General features: G+C 33.2%; 1 protein-coding gene across 1 annotated transcript in view; it reads right to left on the bottom strand.

Annotated features, from left to right (window-relative positions):
• Positions 1 to 912: 912 nt before the first annotated feature.
• LOC115887809 overlaps positions 913 to 22629 on the bottom strand; it is a 41404-nt gene continuing 19687 nt past the window's right edge. The window contains exons 2-6 of the mRNA XM_030907319.1: positions 3099 to 3255; positions 2856 to 3040; positions 1485 to 1642; positions 1353 to 1429; positions 913 to 1301 (exon numbers count right to left, since the gene is read on the bottom strand). Coding sequence (XP_030763179.1) covers positions 1000 to 1301; positions 1353 to 1429; positions 1485 to 1642; positions 2856 to 3040; positions 3099 to 3255 — 879 coding nt within the window. The 3' untranslated portion in view covers positions 913 to 999. The remainder of the gene's footprint in view (positions 1302 to 1352; positions 1430 to 1484; positions 1643 to 2855; positions 3041 to 3098; positions 3256 to 22629) is intronic.

Raw genomic sequence — 22629 nt, 5'->3', positions numbered from 1 at the left:
TATTTTACATAAAACGTTAAATGCCGAACGCTTATTTTGTTACATTTTCGAACTAGCGAAATGGACTCTTAACTTGAACTCCCAGAACTTGATCACGTTGCTTGAGACGAAGATCCATAATCAAGTAATTTTCGCCGAACGAAGTAATCCATAATCAAGTAATTTCGAAGAACGAAACCAAGATGAATGGTTCTAAAGAATAGAAACACATTCCCGAAAATCACTTTTTTTTCTCATCTTAAGGAGGGAGGAGTAACATACATGAAAATAGCTGCCTAGACTTAGAAATGCGCTTATTAAATGCTCTCAATCATATAAAACTGTAAGGTCTCGTAAGAGCACCGTTTCGCTATTTGTATTTGCCAGTATTACGTTGTATTTTAACAAAGTATGTTTTTTAAACAGCATTCGTCGTTCAACTTATTTAATTCGCTGCTTCAGTCACATAATGATGACTGAGCGACTGAAAGAGAAGCCTTAACAAGAAGCCTACTTTAAATTCCAAACATAATGTGCTATACCGTTTTTTACATTACACAACCCAGCCACACCGTGGAAACTAAAAATTTAAGTAATCTGAATTGAAATGTGTAGGAAATAACAGAAATAACCATGTCAGAGGTTTGATTTCTAATTAACCCGTTTATTTTAGTTAGTGGCTAATCGGTAGTGCTGAAAATATTTTAGCTAAATGATCTCTATCTCGGTCCCAAATAACCTTAATATTAATTAAAATCTTGATCAAAAAAGATCGCCGTTATTTTATATGTAAATTATATGATGAGTGATATGAATCCTCATTTCCAAGTATGTTTAAATAAAATGTAAAAAGTATCACTAATTAGTCTTATAAATCATATTTCCATAGTTTAGTAAAAGGACTTTTATACCTAGAATAAAATAATTTTGATTTACGCACAGAATATGCTTGTTCTATTTTCCGCAATATTTTATTAAATCTGTTTTTTATAAATGCAAATTAATAAATAAACATAAGATCTAATGAACTAAATATTGATTACTTGATCCTTCAACAGCTTTTCTTTCTTGCAATTGCCTTTCAAACCTTTGCTTATTTCGTTCATATACGCCTCGTAATTCAGCACCTTTTTCTGCAGAGAGGGCCCTACCTCTGTCTTGAGTTATAATGCCCACTGGATAGTCGAAAGCATAAAAGAATCCTAAAGGTGGACCTGTAGATTCTTCGTTATCTTGAGGAACGTATTTACCTTCATTGTCATATGCATGAGCACTATTTTCAACTTTGTGCTGATTGGTAGATTCTTGGCTAAATTGAGGACCTATAATAAATAGTGATTCAGCAGAATTTTCGAAATAATATATTAACTTACTTTGAGTTTTATCCTCTCTTTGACTTTTTATTGATAAGGGTCCACTAGCATACTGACCATCTTCATTATAAGGGCTTCTGTATATTAAAAAATATATGAAATCACACATTAATTAAAAAATACTTAACTTACTTCACAGGATGGCTATTTCTTTCAGCTTCCTCATGCCAGCGTTTTAAAAACGCTTCCTTGGCAATTTTGACTTCAGGAGAATCATCAACTTGTGCTGGTAAAATTTGTGGTACGTTATCAACTTGATGAAAACCGTTACCGTTATCCCAATATTCTACCTAAAAATAATTGAAATGAAATAGAATATGAACATGTTCGAATACATGTCTGTAGAAAACGATGATCATAGTGATTTGGCTATTGGTTTGGGCAAAACAATAAAACACTGCTTCAAATTTAAATACCTTGGACTAACTCTTTCCTCAGATGGCAAAATTAATGAGGTTAAATCCAATAAAATTGGACAGGGAAAAAATTATTAGGGAATTAAACTCTCTTCTTTGGAGCGATAGAATATCAAGAAGAACGAAACAGATGATGTACAACTCTATTTTTGAATCTGTTTGTACCTACGGATCCGCGACGTGGGAACTCACAAGAAGAAACAAAGATAGACTGCTTGCACTTGAAATGGACTATTGAAGGCGTAAGAACTCTCTCATCTCGCCTAGAACACGTAAGAAATGTTTGTATAAGAGAGGAGATGCAAGTAAATGGTACTTGGATACTTGGATACTACATCTTGGATACCATAGAATTCAAGCGATTGCTATGGCTTGGCCACCTCCAAAGAATGGAAGATTTAAGAATACCCAAGAGAGTATGGGACTGGATCCCAGTAGAGAGGAGAAAACGAGGAAGACCAGCAAGAACATGGCAGGATGATGTACAGGAAGCCATGCTCGAAAGACACCTGAGAAATGGCGACTGGTGAGACCGGAATTTATGGAAGTCGAGAAGTGGGACTAGTCGTAGAAACATCCGCCTGTATGTATATATATTGTCGCCTAATTACTTAAATATAGGCCAACTTGGGTTTACATCAAATTGGGAAAAATCATGTAAAATATAACTCCAGTAAACCAATTTAATGTAGATCCAAGGGAATCTTTCACGTATGTTCTTATAGTAAACATTGTTAATTAAAACAATTAAAGTCAGGTCGATGTAGCGTGATGTTTCAAGGCAAGCTCGTACTAAACATCGGTGCTGGAAATATACAAAGAAAACTTTTGAGCACGCACCCGCCGATGATTGGGACGAGCGGACAAATATAAAAGGGTATGCTGAAGACAGGGAAGAGGGGAGTTAGTTGGTTAGTCCGTTGCAGTCCAATGTTCAGTCACTTGGCCAGTCAGTTGGCTAGTCAGAACCAGTAGAAGACAGCGAAGAATGAAGATATTCCTGTAAGTACCTTCTTTGAGTATACCATATATTGAGTCTTGACAATATAAATAGAATATGAGCTCTACTTGATTTTTATGGACTAACCTTAATTTCCTGACCTGCTCCATTGACGTAGTTATATGAACCCTTTAAATCTCCGCTGGGTTTCTTTTGTTCATTTTTTGCAATATCAGGAACTTGGTAACCATATAAATATCCTCCTAGTCCATCTTGTCCATGATACTGCTTTGCTAAATATATGTCCTCCAATACATTGTGAGATTCTTGTCCTAAACATTTAAAAGATTTAATAATATAAAAAACCATATGAAAAATATATTTTCTTACCTAGATATCGTACAGCTGGAACATCAGAGTCAATTTTAGGGGCGTAATTTAACGTCTGGTCTTGTTTATCGATAAGATTCTGAGCATCATTAGGTTCTAAATCTACTAAACGTATTTCTTCTGTATTGTACTTTTGTAAAAGTTGAAGGATACATATCTGGAATGAAAAAAATAGAAAATATAAATGACACTTGCATAACTAAGTCGTCGCATCAGTATCTAAATCGTATATAAAAATTGCTAACTTCACTCGTAATATAATTTAAAATTCTCGTGTCACAGTTTGTACTCACACCATACTCCTCCGAAACGGCTTAACCGATTTTGATGAAATTTTATATGCATATTCAGTAGAGCTGAGACTAGGTTGTTATTTATTTTTTATTTTTGGTGGCGCAAGGGGTATTGAAGAGATACATATAGCCTAGCTTATCCAAAAGTCAACCTCACCTTCACGTGGTGCACTCTGTTTACACAAACGAGACTCTAACGTCCGAGTATACGCGGTATGACTTTATACAATCCTCAGACCTACCATCTTTCTGGGGAAGAGTATTAAACTACACCTAGCCGGCCGAGAACGTAGCACAAGGGAGCTATCGTCGCGGTCCTTACTGTACCATAGCCATCCCGTGCTACAGTTGCAGCCAAAACTGTGCGGAAGTGTAACAGCCACAGTTAAACATTTTTCACGCAGCTAACACACATCAATGATTGAATATTCGAATGGAACAAAATCATCATCTGGAGGTAAAATATCCCCTCAATCAGATCTCCGGGAGGGGATACCTACTCGAGCGTATCATCGGAGAAACAAAAAACATCAATATTTCACGTTTGCGGCGTGAAACGTCCGCACTCTACTGGACAAGATAAATTCAAATCGACCAGAGAGAAGAATAGCACTGGTATGACAGGAACTCCACCGATTAAATATAGATGTTGCCGCTCTTAGCAAAACCCACTTTGCGGATGAAGATAGTCTCACTGAGGAGCATTACACCTTCTTTTGGAAGGGTCACCCCGCAACACAGGAGAATTCATGGCGTAGGCATCGCAATCAAAAACGAAATCGCCACCAAATTAACAGAGGTACCTATTGGTGTCTCCGAACGTCTTATGACCCTAAGGTACCCCATATTAAACAAAACTTATTATCTGACAAATGAATCTAAAACAGCGGAAGGAATTCGGACAAAAAAAAGTCGATGTTGTCACGTTTAATTATAGAAAAGCAAAGTTGCTCGATATTACCTATAAATTGTAAAATATATTTTAGTTCATTTCAGCATACATAATTATATATATGCTAATATGTTGACGTAGTTCTTATTGTAATAATGTATATTTATCTAATTAACAGTTTTCGTTCATTCTGACTATTATAAAAGGTAAAGTATTTCCTTAAGATAATGTCCGCTTAGGGTAAGCTGGCAACGCTGACAAAATTCATCATGGCATCCCGGATTCAACCAGTCTGATTGGTCGAGATTGTCGCACGTCTTGCCGCCGTTACCCACAACTTTATGCCCCTCTCTAGGAATAGTAGAAACAGTCACTACTATTGAAAAATCCAGTGGCGGGGTTATTGTATTGTGTTTTATATCTTTAACTTGATTTGTGTTTATTATAATTAGTACACGCGTTTTAACAAATATTACTATATTTGGCAAATGACTAAACAAAATGTAGGTACATTTAAAGTAAAATAATATTATAAACTTTACTGGAAAATATTATAAAAATTCCTGATATATTTTTATGAAACACCACACGCTCGTGGATATTTTATAAATGAAATCGGTCATGATTTTAGAAAATTGCGATCCCCTCACCGTTGCCCCGTTGTTTCAGATCCGTTTGTCAGACTGTACGTCAACATCATTAGTGCCTACGCTCACACCCTAGACGCTAAAATTGATTATAACGATAATTTACCAAGCTCTACAAAATGCTCTCCAACGAATTCCAAAGCACGAACGAAATCATCTTACGTACCTGGAAACATCCCAGATCAGGCCACTGGCATCAATTGGACCACGTAATCGTTCGAAGTTCGACGCATCTAAAAGATGTCAGACTCACAAAAGAATAGATGAATAGATGCCGAATGCGGCATTGGACCACCGACTTTTAGTTTCAAAAATGAAAACCCAGTTAAAACCCAAACATCCACACTGTAAAAAGCAAAACAACATGACCAGATTGAACGTACGGGGTCTAGAGAACAACAATACCGCCGACGCCCTCTGTGAAGCCACCAAATAATCACTTCCACCGATAATTTCAATCTCTTTCTTGGAAGCTGAACAAGGCTGAACACAATTAAGGGATGCGATTCATAAAACCAGCGAAGCAGTACTGGGAAAGTCGAACAAAAAGAAACAACCAGATTGGTTTAACGAATATCAACCGCATATACAGGCTTTGTTGGAACAAAAGCATAGAGCACACCTTGTAGTCACTGCAAATCGACACAATCCAAGACTGGTAGACAACTTTAAAGCAGGCAACAACAAGCTTCGAAGAGAATTGCGCCAACTAAAAGATAACTGGTAGTCACAAAAAGCGAATCAGATTCAAGAATATGTCACGCATCACGTTTCATCAAATTTTTCGAAGCTGTAAAAGAATTATACGGTCCAACCAAGAAGGTAAGCTGCCCAATCATGGAACAATATGGCGAACTTCTAAAAGAGGAAGAACAAATCAGAAATCGCTGGAAAGAGCATTACAGCCATATCCTTAACCAAGAAAACAACCCCAATATGGAAGCACTACACACAATACCTCAGTATAACAGTCTCAATGTATTAGACATCCCAATAACAGAACAGGAAATAAAGGCCTCCATAAAACAGCTTAAAAACAACAAATCAGCTGGCTGTGACGAGATTCCGGCGGAAATCTATAAATATCCAAGTAAAGAACTTATTGGTCATCTTAAGGCTCTCTTCGATGTCATATGGAAAAACTTTTGCAACGCGAATATAGTGAATATATTTAAGAACAAAGGAAGTGCATCAGACTGCGGAAATTACCTGGGAATTTCACTATTGGCTATCGGAGGAAAAATTCTTGCAAAAATTATGTCAAACCACCTGCACCCATATATAGAAAAAAATCCTTCCAAAATCGCAAACGGGTTTTCTCACCAATTGCAGCACCGTCAATTCCATATTTTTCATCCGCCGACTACAGGAAAAAGTAAAAGAGCAGCAGTCTAAACTTTATGCTGCATTCATAGATCTAACAAAAGCCTTCAACTCTCTGAACACAGATGCACTTTGGGTAATTATAAAAAAGTTCCGAGTACCCAACAAATTTCTTACATTGTGTACAAGCCTCCATAACAACAAGTTAACAACCCATCGTGGATCACTGACGATCCCTTCCTAACAAATACAGGAGTTAGTCAGGGATGTGTTTTAGCGCTTCTCCTATTCAACATATTCATGGCAGCACTCTCCATTATAGTGGACAGCAAACTGCAGGAGAGAAGATTGGGCATTAAATACAGATACGACGGCGGTCTGTTCAACATAAAAAGACTCAGCGCAAAAACACGTACAAAATTCATCACAGAACATGTTGGACACATATACCTGGGCATACGAAGCTTTGGGCCTTAAGCTCAACATCGATAAAACCAAAATCATGTGCACTTCCCCGGAAGATCACAACAATGCTATAAAAATCGGAGAGGAGCTATTGGAATATGTAGCCGAATTTAATTACCTCGGCAGTTTGATTTCGGAAAAGGTCAATATGGACTCTGAAATTCAGCACAGGATTAGCAGCGCATCAAGAGAATTTTGGAAATTAAAAGACAGAGTTTTTTACAATCATGACTTGAGTACAAAAGAGAAACTTGCAGTATACCGAGCAATTATAATACCCACCATGTTATATGGGAGCGAAACCTGGGCAACGTACCGCCGGCAACATGCATTAAACAAGTTGCAACAGAACCTTAGACAACTCTTAAGAATCCGGTGGTTCTATCATGTCTCAAAAGTATCGGTCCTCGAAAAAGCTAACTGCGAGAGTATTGGAGTCACGGCCTGGTCACGTATGCAGAATGCAAGAAAACCGCATACCAAAATCTCTGCTTTACGGTGAGCTTGCAGACGGTAAGAGGAGGCCGGGTGGACAACTGAAAAGGTACAAGGACATTTTCCACGAAAACTTAAAGTTGATTAAGATGTAGAATGAGTGGGAAGAAGCAGCTCACGATAGAACTCAATGGAGAAGAATTGTAAACTCACTTAACAGCGATAACCAAAAAGTAAAGAAGCAACAAAGCAATGAGATTTTTGAATGTCCGGAGTACGGTAGGCAGATAACATCACATATCGGGCTTTTCAGTCACAGAAAAACTCATAAAAGAAAAAGCCTTGCGTGACCTTCTTCTGATGCGTGTCGAATACTCGTCAGCTAGTAATGGCAGTATGTAGTATGTATTTATTTTTTATACCCCTAACTGATAAGGGTGGTCCACCCCATTTTCTTATTTTTTGGACAATTGTTTTTTTATTTAAACTGGCTCATTTAAGCTAACATAAATTGTTTTGTCAGTTAAATTTCAGTTTCAGAATCTCAGATTGGGGGAATCCTACTTGAGAATATGATCCCATCCCATCAAAAACATTGAATGTAAAAAAATGTCAAGTCTCGCAACACAATTTTTCCATTATAAAATGTTGTGAGATCTCATGTAAAACCAAGTCAGTTTATTTTATTTAGTCTCTCTTTAAGCACCTATTCAACAATTTTGTTATAAATTATTAGTATCAATATTAGTCATCTTTATTTCTGTAATAATTATAATGAATTATAAAGTAGAATGTAGAATCTTTAGGAGGGGTGTTAATCACCGCGACCTTACCGCGTGTTTCACTTTTTTTAGTTATAACGAGTTATAACTCATCATAGAGTCTCATGGCTTTAACAAAAGCCATCAGTGTCTGAGACGGCTCCACAGAGGCCACCTTTGAATTATATATAATATCTTGAATAATTATAATGACTTGAAATAGTAGAATAATCTACTATTTCGATTACTAAGTAAATCTAAACAGTGCACTTAAGAATAAAGTTTTTTAGTTAGTATAGAATACTATATCTTACGATTGCCAAGTCATTATAATTATTATAGAAATAAAGATGATTAATATTGATACTAACAATTTTCAACAAAATTGTTGAATAGGTGCTTTAAGAGAGATTAAATAAATTAAACTGACTTGGTTTTACATGAGATCTCACAACTTTTTATAGTTGAAGAATTGTGTTGTGAGACTTGGCATTCTTTTACATTCTATGTTTTTGATGGGATCTCATTTCTATTTGTAGGTTATCTTCCTTTTTTTTTCGGGTAATATATAATTAAATAATAATATTCAAAATAATAAAAAAAGAAAAAAAAGTAAAAAGAAGTTTGACTAGCAATAATTCAATAACTCTGAATTATCGTATAAAATCAGATAATACCAATTGAATTAATTCTGGTTTTCTAACGACTTGTGTTTCCGACTTTCGTTATAACTCAAATATCAACTTTAAAAATATTCAATTAACCTAACCTAACCAATGCTTATTCAAAATTATTTTTTTGTCAATTTTACACATATTTTATTTTTTTATCTCGAAAACTATAAGAGATAGGTATAGGTTAGTATAATAGAAAAATTTTAAGATATGAGAGTAGTTGTAGTGCGACCTGGTTACCCAACAATTGTTTGTTTAATATTTCATTAATTATTGCAACAACAAAAGCATAGCATACCATCTTTTGTAACTAGGTTAGCTAATTCGAATAAATGTATTCAAAGGGTGAACATGTGTTTGATTTTTCCCGTATTGGAATGAGACGACATCACATGGCGATCCTGCCTAAGGGCTTTAATTTAAATAATTTAAATAAGTTTAGTTAAACAGTATAGTCAAAAGTGAATGTGAAAAAGTGAAAATAGTAAAACAAAATAAACTAGTTTACCATGGGAAAGACAAATTCTAAACATTCGGAACTAACCGATAATGGTGTGGTCAACTCCAACTTCATCGTAGAACAGGAGAGCATACAAGTGCCAACAGATGTTCGAGTACTACTGTACATTGTAGTAGCAGTTGTGGTAATATTACTTCTACTAAAATTACATAAAGCGTATCGAAGGGGGTTCCGGAAGAACTTATCCAGAAGTATGGCCCTTCGAACCCAAGCAGCAGTAGATGTTTAGTGCGAGCAGTACTTATTGATGGACAGTGTTGATGGTATGTGAATATACAATTTTTTGCGTTGTTTTTATAGCCTTTATTTAACATTTATACTCGGTGTGAACGTTTTATTTTTATTTTTTACATGAAATTACATGAATTTATTTCAATATGAAAATTCTTACGTATATTTAATTATTACCTACACACAAAAAAACTTCACTATTTTAACCAAAAATGTACAACATTTTTTATTTTTTTAATTAAAAAGAAAGAAATTCTATTAGTTATGAATTAATTAATTACTTACTCTTACTCTTATATAATTTATGTCTGATCATTGGGAAGGGATCCTTGCCAAGCTACTAACTTTAAGTAATCTCGTTAGAAACGAATCAAAACGCGTTCTTAAAAAAAAATACCTAAGTGTGATACAATTAAAAATGAAGTCCAAGCTAATTTGTTGTAAAATTTTAATAATTTTATTAAATTAGTACGATTTGTTTATCCATCACTTAATAAAGAACAGGACATTACAATTAAAAAACTTTTTACTTCGTTGAGAGATATAGTCATAAGATCATATCAGGTTTTAAAAGTACCCTACAAAGTTCCAACTTCGTATTTGGAATATATAAATCTAGAAATGTTTGACGAAGAATTCGAGGAAAGTGAAGATAAAGAAGAGTCCTCTGAATCAGAGGCAATCCCAGAACAAAATATTCCTAAAATAAAACTTGAAAACATGGCCATGTCAAAAACAGAATTTTTCAATTTTGCGAGTAAAATTTTTCCCAACGAATTTGATGGTTCTCCAAGTAAATTACAGTCCGTTATAGACGCCTTAAATTTACTGCGCGTAAATTGCGAAAACCACGAAAATAATGCGGTGGCCTATGTGAAAACAAGACTGGTTGAAAAAGCACATATTAATATTACCATAATTAATAAGCTACGATACCATAATAATAAGGATACCATAATTAATAAGCTACGAACACGCATTAAAACAGAAAGTTTTCATATGGTAACAGCAAAAATACTTTCTTTAAAACAGCAACATAAAGATTCCACAAGATATGCCACAGAGATTGAAGCTCTAGTAGAAACCCTGAAAAGAGCCTATGTAAATGAAGGAGTGCCCATAGCAGTAGCTGAATCCTATACGACAAATACGACAGTCAAAGCTCTAAGAACAAACAGCAATTCCGAGAAAGTAAAACTAATAATGGAGGCTGGTAATTTCACCAACTGCGAGGAAGCAATCTCTAAATTTATAACTATTAGTGGAGATACTACGCCAGATACTAGCACAATTTTTTATACAAAAAATCAGCGTTTCAGAGCTGGAAACAGGCATCATAGAGGACACTACTCAAGAAACTATGCTAATAATAATAATAGCGACAATCTACCCACCCAGAGATATTTAAAAGCAAATCAACAGTACCATAATCATCATGGTCAATATAATAGAGGTCGAGGAAACTCTAGACCTAATCATAGAGGACACTTTCCTAGATATGTCAGGTATTACACTCAGGAAGAGTCGGGAAACGTACAGGACCCCAGACAGGTCTACTGGGGTCGCTATAAAAATATTCCATATGGACCTATCGCTTTCGAACTTTGTTGTAGGTAGTCGAAACCAGCATGACAGATAATCGCAAAATTACTTTATTAGTTGATACACGTGCGGATATATTGTCAAGAGCAAGAATTTAAGTATTTATCATTAAAATAAACCACCCAGTATATTAAATAAAATATATTTCTATAAACATAATATTTGCACAATGAAAATTAAACTAGAACAAGTTGACGTCATACTAAGATCTGAAGGTGAACTTTGTTTAATTCTTATTGTTGTAAATATCAATATGGGAGAATAATTAAAAAGTAAATCAGAGGAGAGTCGAGGGCTCTCTCGGGGAGAACGAATGAAGAAGTCATGCTGTTCAGTTGAGTTGAGTTCTCCAAGTATCATAATGACAGTAAAGTAAGTTTATATTTTTTATATATTTTCTCTAAGTATATTTTATTGGTCAAAAGGTATTCTGCTTGACATTTCTCCTACCTAAATTAATGTATTTAATTCTTTAATAAATTTATATTTTGTTTTTATATATATTGATTGTTTTAATGATCTTCGATACCTAAAACGTCCCTAGCCGCAACCCTCTAAAACGGGGTCGCGACAATATCTTTATTTAAAAATTTTAAAATATCTCCAAAACAATTTATTAATAAATATAACATAAGCAATATTAAAGGTATTAGAGATGGCTCGACAAGTTCATTACCGCACGCCGTACTCAAAAACAAACGAAATAAATTGTGAAGTCAACAAATTGCTGGAAAATGAAATAATCGAACCATCAACAGCGGAATATAATAGTCCGATTTTATTAGTACCTAAAAAATCAACTGATGACCAAAATAAATGGCGATTAGTCATTGACTATAGACAGGTAAACAAGAAACTAATTGCAGACAAGTTTCCTTTACCTAGAATAGATAACATCCTTGATCAAATAGGTAGACCAAAATATTTCTCAACGTTGGACTTAAAAGCCGGATTCCATCAGATCTCTTTGGAAAAGAACTCCAGGGATATCACGACATTCAGTACAAATAATGGCTCGTATAGATTTACTAGATTACCATTTGGACTAAAGGTTAGCCCAAACAGCTTCCAAAGATGATGTCGATAGCATTTGCTGGAATTACATCGTTTTAGGCTGTTCAAAAAATCATCACTTGCAAAATTTGAGGAAGGTTTTCTATACTTGTAGAAAATACAATTTAAAACTTAAAAAACTCCAAACCAAACCAGAAAAGTGTAATTTTTTCCAAAAGGAGGTCACATTTTTAGGCCACAAAATAACAAGTCATGGCATTTTGCCTGACGATTCAAAGTTTGAAATCATAAACAAATTTCCTACACCGACAAATGCTGACGCGGTAAAACGGTTTGTCGCGTTATGCAATTATTACCGTCGTTTCATTCCAAATTTTGCTAACATTTGTAAACCGCTTAATAAGCTAACTAGGAAAAATATAATTTTTGTTTGGTCACAAGATTGTCAAAATTCTTTTGAATAGTTAAAAACTGCTCTAGTCCAACCTCAAATATTGCAATACCCAGATTTTAACAAACAGTTAATAGTAACAACAGATGCATCAAAAGATGCGTGTGGAGCTGTGTTATCACAAGACTTTAATGGTAAAGATTTACTTATAGCATTTGCATCAAAATCATTCACAAAAAACGAATCCAATAAGGCAACCATTGAACAAGAAATGCTGGCAATCCACTGGGCAATAAATTATTTTAGACCTTATTTGTATGGTATAAAATTTTTGGTTAAATGTGATCATAAGCCGCTAGAATATTTATTTTCGATGAAAAATCCTTCATCAAAGTTAACTCGCATGAGACTCGATTTAGAGGAATATGATTTTGAAGTCGAGTATATCAAAGGGAAAAACAATGTAGGTGCGGACGCACTGTCAAGAATAACAACATCTGATTTAAAAGAAATTTCTAATCAATCGGCTAAAATACTAGCTGTAACAAGATCAATGACTAAAAAACAGGAAAATAAAAACTCTGACACATATGACTCTTCGCAAAATAAAATACTTATTCTACCTAACATTTACGAAACCTTAGACAATAGCAGTATACTTAATTTTTTTTTTAACATTGAAAATGTTTCTGTTATCCTATATAAGGGAGCCCAAATCGAATTAAAATGCTACATTTGCCACACCATGACGTCATATATACAAGGGTATAGGAAATCTCGGCGCAGCGGCGGCAGTCGGCCAGCGCGCGCAAAAACCATTACATCGCTAATTGTTTTTGATATATCTTTATTAGTTTAAAAGCAAAAATATGGGGTTTGCTTTGATACCTTGTCAAGACATAAGCGAAACTTTTAAATTGTTTCTTTTTTCATTTAGGCCTTCGTTTTTCGTTAAATGAAAGTTATATTAAAAAAATCTATTTTTAAACCAAATTTTCGCATGATTGAAATGATTATTCATGTTTAAAGTTTTTTTGGTCATAAGCGCTAATGGAAATGTTTTTTCGTAAATAATTATAAAAAATTACTCCCTACGAAGACTTTATTGTGTACTGGATCAAAAAATAAGTATTTGTTTTCTCTATACGGTGGTATTAATATATCGATTTTTGATGATAGTGCCCTTTTACCCGGTCTAATTTTGTACTACTTTCGGAATAAGGGTCCCCATATCATGCACTGTACTTCCATCCCTGAAAAATTCAGCTTGTGACACCGAAGTGAGAGGTAACGTCAAAATAAGCTTTAATCTACCTACATCATAGGCCAGGTGTAGGTACCCTAGGTATATTCTACCTAGACAGTAGCTGAACTAGCTGACAGTAGTAATTAATTTGTTATCCGATAAGTAGTTGTCATTATAGGTATAAGTTTAATCATCTTATACCTCCTATAACGGTAGGTTTTGGATTTTTCCTGATTGGTTTGTTAAACAAAAATATACTGGGCATATAAATGTCTGTTACAGGTTAATTCGTTAAAGAAATATGTTACACACATATTATCACAATATTATTTTAATAATAATAGTAATGGCTATATTATGTTATAACCTAAGGTTATAACATACACATATGTATTGAATGTACTTATTTTAACCAATGCATTGTTTTGTTTTTTTAATCTGACAAATAAAAAATGTATTATAGTTTTTATTATAAAAAACAGTGATTATACAATTTATTTACACCCCTTACACTGTTTTCTGTAAGGGGTTAACCAGGAGTATATTTCGTAACCTCTTACGATATAAGAGGGCTCACAAAGTGTTTTATTACTTAATGCTTAAAATTTAATAATATATTTGTACATAAAATAAAATAGACTAGAAAGTCAATTAATTAATATTGACGTAATTACTAAACAAGTACAAGATTTTTTTTCTAATTATTTTAGTGTATTTTTAGTCACCTAATTACGAGGGGTAAACCGCAGAGGAATTATGGTGTACACTATGAAGGAATTCTACAGGAATTCCAAGGAATTACGAGGAATTCCAAGGAATTCCATAGGAATTACTAGGAATTCCAATGAATTCCAAGGAATTCCTTAGAAATTTAGAGGAATTCCACAGGAATTAAGAGGAATTACAAGCAACTTTATAAAAAATTAACGAACATTAGTAAACCATGAATACTATAATAGGTAGTATCCGTTTTATAGTTTTTACTATCCGTTTTTCGTTTTCGCTTCCAAAATTTCCCAATATCAAATATCTACAGGTTAGATATTCTTTTAATTTAATATTGTACCCTCGATTATATATCTAAAATATTTTCCAATAGTACGGCCGAACCACCCCCGAGAGATCTAGTTATAACGTTCCCTGATTTCGCCATTTTAAAGAAATCCTCATAAGATTTTTTTATTCAGTACTCCAGAAAGTGTAAAGTTGATTTTTTCATTTCCTCGGAATAATACCTAGGTATATACTATAGGAAAATTAATACAACTTTAGGTGCACTTCATCAATGATACCATGCGTAATCTTATGGAATTTACTGGTGATCGTATTATGACGTGCAACTGAAGTTTTATTAATTTCCTTTCCTATAGATACGAGTATAACTAGGTACCTATCATTTTCAAAAAATCCCGAGAAAAATTAATTTTAATAAGTAAGTGCCGACATATTTCCAGTATTTTTACCTCATGATCCCCTATTGGTCCTAAAATTTAACTAAAAAAACGTAAATCTCGTAATAGTACTTTTTATTGTTAGATCTAGTACTTATAGAGACATTAGACATTTATAAAAATCACCAGAAAATTCATAGCGGAACTGCGAAACCGAGGTGGCAACGCTGGTTCAGACTGAAAGAGTTAACGAGTTCATACCAAGGAATTCCAAGGAAGACCTTGAATGATTGACCTTGACCTTGAAGACCAGGAATTCCAAGGAATTCCGAAGGAATTACGAGGAATTCTGAGGAATTATTTGAGTAAAAGGAATTACGGTGTACACTTTTTCCTCTGCGGTTTACCCCTCGCCTAATTATAAAGGAGAGATATGCAACCATTGCATTATTTTACTCACAAATAAATGTTTTATGGTTTTTATTAGAAAACAACGATTAATTTATTATACACCCCTTAACCCAAACACTCCAAGGAGGATATTTCGTGACCCCTTATTTAAAGTGGACAAGCTTTATTAGTCAATGTTTTAATTACCCAGCGTCTTTAATAAAAATCTAATGTAATTTTTCATAGAAATGATCTGACATAAAAAGCAAATTTTATCAAAAAACTTTTTGATTATCTACAAGGAGTAAACCGCTGACAAACTACAAGGAGTAAACCGCTGTCTGTATACTAATGCCAAAGTAATGCCAAAAATTCAAATTAAATACCAAAATTTCTCATATAATGCCCCACTAATGTCAAGCTGATTCCAATATAATACCACTAATGCTACGAATAATATGTAACACATTTGTTTCACGCAGTAACCTGTAACAATACTGGTAGGTACAGCTGGTTCAAAAAAAAATTAATACGACTCTTTACACATTTTTTTCAAATATTTGGGCAGTGTATATTTATGTGTCAAGTATTTTGACATGTTAAGGTTATTGTGACATTGTATAAAACAACTTTGCTTTTAACAAAGTGGCAAATAAATTTTTCGGAACGTCAGTATGACATGAGAAGAGAAATGGGGGACTGGTATCATAGAATATACTACCCGAAATAATAAAAATATGTTTTAAATCGTATTCAATTTTATTGGAACCAGCTGTACGTGCACAGATTTTTTCCTAGGTAACTTAAAAGTCGTTAAAAAGTCTAATTATATTTAAAGAAGATATAATTCCAACACAAATTACATTATAAGGCCAATAATGCACAAGTAATACCATTAAAATTTTAGCGTTTTTAACTTGTGTAACATATTTCTTTAACGAATTAACCTGTAACAATAGTGGTAGGTACGCGCACAGATTTTTTCGCTAGGTAACTTATTAAGTCGTTAAACAGGCCTATAAAAGCTATAACAACATAGGTAACTAATATTTATAATTTAATTCGAGTTTTAATCTCAAATAATAAATGTTTTTACTGGTGTATTTCTGAAGTGTTCATTATTAAAAGTAGATATTCTTCAAGTTATGCGAAGTAATAAGTAATGTTTCCGGTGAGACCGCGTATATGTCACCGGATTCTGGTTAGTATAAAGACTTTTTCTATAGAAAGAGTTTTTTCTATATTTTCCTTTCAAAATAAGACTAATTTCTTCTTATTCTTTTAAATATTACAGTGTTTCTTTTTCCTAAAATGTTATACTTAATTTTCGCTTAAAATTAAAAAATCACAAATGGAGGAAAATATACGTTATTGAATAAAGTTTATACAAATCACTTTACCATAACAAAAAAGTAAAAACATGTCATGGCGGAAGATATTCAGGTGGCATTTCACACATTTATCTATTAAAATCGAGATTAAAATAATAAACTTGCGTAACATGTTATACACGAGATAGAAAGTTTCAGAATCGATTAATACGCAATACGCTACGCAGTCAACTTATTCCTATGCGCGGATGAGCGTCTTCAAGACTCTTCCTTCGGCCAGGGTCACGACGCCGCCGAAGAGGAATCGGCCTACGTTTGGCTAAACAGGCTGGACACGGTGGAGTACGATATTGGCGAGTCTGAATATTATAAAAATTTGCAAAGTAAAATATGTTGGAAAAATAATTAGTCCATACATATATAAAAGCTCAAAGGGTTTTTTTGTTGCATCCATCCCGCCGAAAGCGCTTTACCAATCTTGATGATTCTTTTTTTAAATGAAAGGTATATATGTGTAGATTTGTTATGAAGTATTTTTATAGTGCTTAATGGCTATTTCTTTGTGTAAAACGACTAAATACTAAAACATACCTGAAAACACCTACACACAATACCTCCAGAAATAAATTAGTTGTCATTGTCAGTGGTGTGTCAGTTAGATTATATATTACGTTTTTAGATATTTTAGAGTGAGTTGATGCCGCCAGCTTTAGATACATAAATATTAGCACAAAGGTTCGTTTAAACGACATTAGTGAATTAGCTACACAAAGCGATTTTAGGAAATTCATCCTCTTAGAGAGTAAAATTATCTCGGAACAGTTTGTTGTATGAAAATTCCTTACTATTTCGTCTAGAAGAATGAAATCCTACAAAAAGAATTAGAAGAAATTTTTGAAATTCATCAACCAAATGGGTAAAGTTAGTAAAAATTTATATAAAACTTGGTGACGTCTGGATTATACACATAAAAATTGGCACAAAGGTAAAGCGAATTTATGAAATTTATACCCTTAGGGAGTAAAATAGGGAATGAAAGTTTGCTGTACGAAAATGCAATACTATAACATTATAAACCAGACAGTATAAAATTTTATACAAGGGTTTATTTAGTGACATCATAAGGAAATATATCTTCCTCAATTATCCTTCAAAGAATAAAAAATAACCTATAAAGAGAGTATTAGTGCTCTTAATAAATAAAAAAAAGATGAAAAATAAAAAACATCTATATGTTCACTAGCTCTCTATAAAGAAGTAAAAAATCATTTAAATCAATGCATAAACGATTCGAGGTGTAACGCGAACGTAGTTGCGAGAAAAAGCTAGTAATTTATTAAATTATTTTATTTAACTCATTAATTTTCATTGAAAAGGAATTTTTGTAATTCGCCACTATATTAGTTAAAAACTAAGAAACTCATATCAAATTTAAGTTTTGCGATTTTGACTTATACTTTTTATAAAATCTGAACACATTTTAAAAGAAAAAAAGTTTTTGATAATATTTGTGTAGATTGACTACAAGTTGTATAACATAAATTTCTACGACCGGTCTACCTAGTAGTCTGCAGCATCGCCTTGTGGTGCAAACGTGGGCCTGTTAATCTGTGACGTGACGCACAACACCCAAGAAAAACAGAAGCGTGGCTAAGAATTTAGTAATTAAAAAGTCTTTTAGATACAGTAGTAGGTATTAAAAAGTTTTGTGTTTAAATGGGGTTTGCCTTTAACAGTTAAAATTATATCGTAAAGTGTAACTTTCCGTAAGAATTCTTTTTTTATGCTTGCTTGTTTTACGGATAGGTGCGATCGCATAATTATTATTGATAATGTTTTATTTAATTTTAACATTACTACTTTTTCAGTGAATCTTTAAATCTGTTGTTTTTTGTTAAGTTCGTTATTCGTTTCATATTAACACTAATCATATTTTTACGTTTTTATTCATCATTTTCAATGCCCCCCCGGTTGCATCTTTGTAAAGGACTGTGAATTTTTTAGTAAGTTTTGAAATTAAGTCATTATATCTTAGGATAATAATGACATTAAAAGGAAGATTCAACGCTGAATCAAACATTCCGATCATTAATGGTAATTTTTCTCTAGAGGAAGTATTGCCTAAGCTTGAATCAATGGCTAATGATCATAATATTAAAAGTTTAAAGTTAAAATTAAATGACCAAATTTTTCAATTGTGCAAAATAAATGAATTAAAAGAAATTGGTCAAGAAAAATTAAAAAAGGTAAATATTTTGTTGTTTAAGGAACCACAAGTTATTAAAAATAAAGATGAGAAACTCGCTCTAATACAAAAATATCACGATGATCCATTAATTGGTGGATACTGTGGACAGAAAAAACTACTTAAAAAGTTAAGAGTCAATTACAGATGGAAAGGTATGTGAAAGAAGTTGCTGTATACATTAAAAACTGCCTTAAGTGCCAATTAAATAAAAGCAGAGTAAAAACCAAGAGCCAATGGTAATAACCCCTACTCCTCAAAAAGCATTTGACATCATATCAATCGACACTTCATCAATCGTAGGTCCTTTTATGAAAACATCAAAAAATAATGTGTATGCAGACACAATTCAATGTGAATTAACCAAGTACATAGTCATCATTCCTATACCTAATAAAGAGGCCGTAACGGTAGCAAGAGCTATAGTGGCTCATTTCATACTTATTTATGGTTCAATGAAGGAAATAAGAACAGATTTAGGCACCGAATACAAAAATTAAATTTTTGCAAATCTAACTAAAATGCTCAACATAAGTCAAAAATTTTCAACTCCTTGTATATAAATGATGCAAAATCTGACTGGGATGACTGGGTACGTTATTACAGTTTCTGTTATAACACAACGCCCAGCATCTATCATGATTTTTCACCATTTGAACAGGTATTCGGACGGAAGGCAATGATTTCTGAAACACTTTCAGGTGATACTGTAGATCCTGTATATGACTTAGACGCTTACTATCATAAAGTAAAATATAGAATGCAAATAGCCAATAAACGTTCAAACGAATTCATTTTCAAAGCTAAACAAAACCGTAAAGTAATTTATGACAAACTTTCAAATAAAACTAATTTTAAACCAGGCGATTTGGTTATGTTATCTAACGAAAATAGAACCAAATTTGATCCTTGGTATAAGGGTCACTACTCAATTATTAGTATTGAAGGTGTCAATTGTGTAATCAAAGATTGCGCGAAAACTAACCGAAAGCAAATGAAAGTGCCTCAAATGAAAGAGGTAAAAAACAGAGTGCGTTCGTTACAATAACAATTAACAAAACTTTATTCGTATTTCTAAGAATTTCATAGCATAGACAAAAAGCTCGCGAGTGTATAAAAATAGTTAAGTTAGGCCAGTATAGAAATGCTGAGGTACATAAGTTATTTTTAAGTCATCATATTATATTATGTGTAAATCTCTCTTTTAGAAATATTTTTTTTTAATTTTATTGTGCGACCTGGTTACCCAACAATTGTTGGGTAACCAGGTCGCACTACATAGTTTCCAAAAATGTAATAACATATTGGGTGTTCAAAATGTAATAACATTTAAAATAACAAAGATTCTACCACTTTTCAAATGATACGGCAACACTGTAACGCTGATAATATTTTAGATAGATGGAGCAGGTGCCTTTATATAGACATCAAAATTTTCAAAATAATCCTATCACCGGTCCCCCTATTACCATCACCGGAAAGTCGGTGATAAGGATATTTTGATATTTTTCATTTTTTCGTTCCATTATAAGCTTAAAGCTACTTAAAATTTGAAATTTGAAGTTTGTGTTACATCTAAAAGTACCTTAGAATTCTGATGACGGCGAGTGAGTCACTGGCGAAGTTAAAGAAGTTTGACTACAAAAAATTCATAATTCTTGAATTATTGTTGGTACATTGATATACAAATTAAATCAGAAGCGACGGCTCCGATTAATTCTAGTTTTCTACCTATTTCTAGATAGCTAACTTTTAATCCATAAGGGTATTTCGAGATACTACTATCTTAAAATAGAAAAGAAGAAAATTTTAAATTGGGTGAGACACTTAAAATGATTCTGAAACAATTCATTTTTAAATCCACTGTATATCGAAAACGGTAAGTGCAGCTAAAATATGTCTACCGGACCATGCCAAAATATGTGCGGGTTTCCATTTAAACAAAAATCAAGATGGTGTCGTATCTATCAAAATTTACGTTTTAAAAAAAATTGATACAGAAAATCGGCATCCTTGCGAAAAATTACAGTAAAATATCTTTTTAAACTATCTTAAAATAGGAAACAGGAAAATTGTAAATTGGGCGAGACAATTTAAATGATGTCCCTGTATGTACATAATGGGCCTGATGAATAAAGAGAACCAATTGCTTTTTCTATAGAACTATCTTTGTTGGTTGTTTACAAATTGTATAAGTCTATTTCAAGAAATTTAAGTAAAAACATTTGCTTAACTTTTATTCACAAGACCCAATATTAAGTTCCGGAATGCAAAATTAATTGATTTTGTATTGATTTTATCTATTTTAAGTCTAGAACACCGACGCCGACGCCGACGTGACCCCAAGCTGAAAATTTGCTGTTTATATATCATAACTACCACTATCTACTTTCAAAATATGTTTGCCGAATTAGATATCTGAGGACCGTATATAGAGAGAGTAGGTATTGGTATGTGTAGTTGCAGCAGTTGTAGCATATTATAAAGTTTTAATTACCTATACTATGTGTTGCAGATTTCAAAAAAAACTTAAAAACTAGACAACTGATTTTTATTAACTTGGGCTAACTTGTAAGCTATACAGTATGTCCCCGGATTGTTTTTACAAGAGGAAACATTTTTTTATTACATTTTGAGAAATATGCACTCTTCACAATTTTTGCTTGTTCTAAAATGGTTAATCCCGTTAATAGTTTTCGAAATATATATATATATATATATATATATATATATATATATATATATATATATATATATATATATATATATATATATATATATATATATATATATATATATATATATATATATGTTATATATATACATGCGGGTGACTAGTGTCGTTTCCCGCTCCTCGACTTCCATAAATTCGGGTCCCACATGTCGCCATTTCTCAGTTGTCTTTCAAGCATGGCTTCCTGTACATCATTCTGCCATGTTCTTGCTGGTCTTCCACGTTTTCTCCTCTCTGCTGAGATCCAGTCCCATACTCTCTTGGATATTTTTAAATCATCCATTCTTTGGAGGTGGCCAAACCAAAGCAATCGCTTGGATTCTATGGTATCCAAGGTAGTACCATTTACTTGCATTTCCTCTCTTATACAAACATTTCTTACGTGATCTAGGCGAGATGTTCTGTTACTACGCCTCCAATAGTCCATTTCAAGTGCAAGTAATCTATCCTTGTTTCTACTTGTGAGTTCCCACGTCTCCGATCCGTAGGTACAAACAGATTCAAAGATAGAATTGTATATCATCTGTTTCGTTCTTCTTGAAATTCTATCGCTCCAAAGAAGTCCTGTCCAATTATATTAGATATATCGTCATTGCTTTTGCCATCTGAGGAAAGAGTTACTCCAAGGTATTTAAATTTAGAGCAGTGTTTTATTGTTTTGCCCATACCAATATCCAAATCACTATGATCGTCGTTTCCTACAGACATGTATTCGGTCTTTTACATATTTACAATCAATCCATATTGTTCCAACTCTTTCTCAAGCACTCTTAGCATGTAGCTAGCATTATCTCGATCTCCTGTTATCAAAACTTGGTCATCGGCGAAGAGAAGAGTATAGAGCATAGAGTCCCAGATTGGTAGACCCATTCCACCACATCTTTTTTGCCATTTTTCGGTGCCTCTTCGACATATATCTTAAAGAGTATAGGGGCTAAGGAACATT

This window comes from Sitophilus oryzae, unplaced genomic scaffold (assembly GCF_002938485.1).
Source record: "Sitophilus oryzae breed Bouriz unplaced genomic scaffold, Soryzae_2.0 scaffold_637_pilon_pilon, whole genome shotgun sequence".
In the NCBI taxonomy this organism is placed as follows: Eukaryota; Metazoa; Arthropoda; class Insecta; order Coleoptera; family Curculionidae; genus Sitophilus; species Sitophilus oryzae.
The sequence above is the reverse complement of the archived record's forward strand: the minus strand, read 5'-3'. Positions and strand labels throughout refer to the sequence as shown.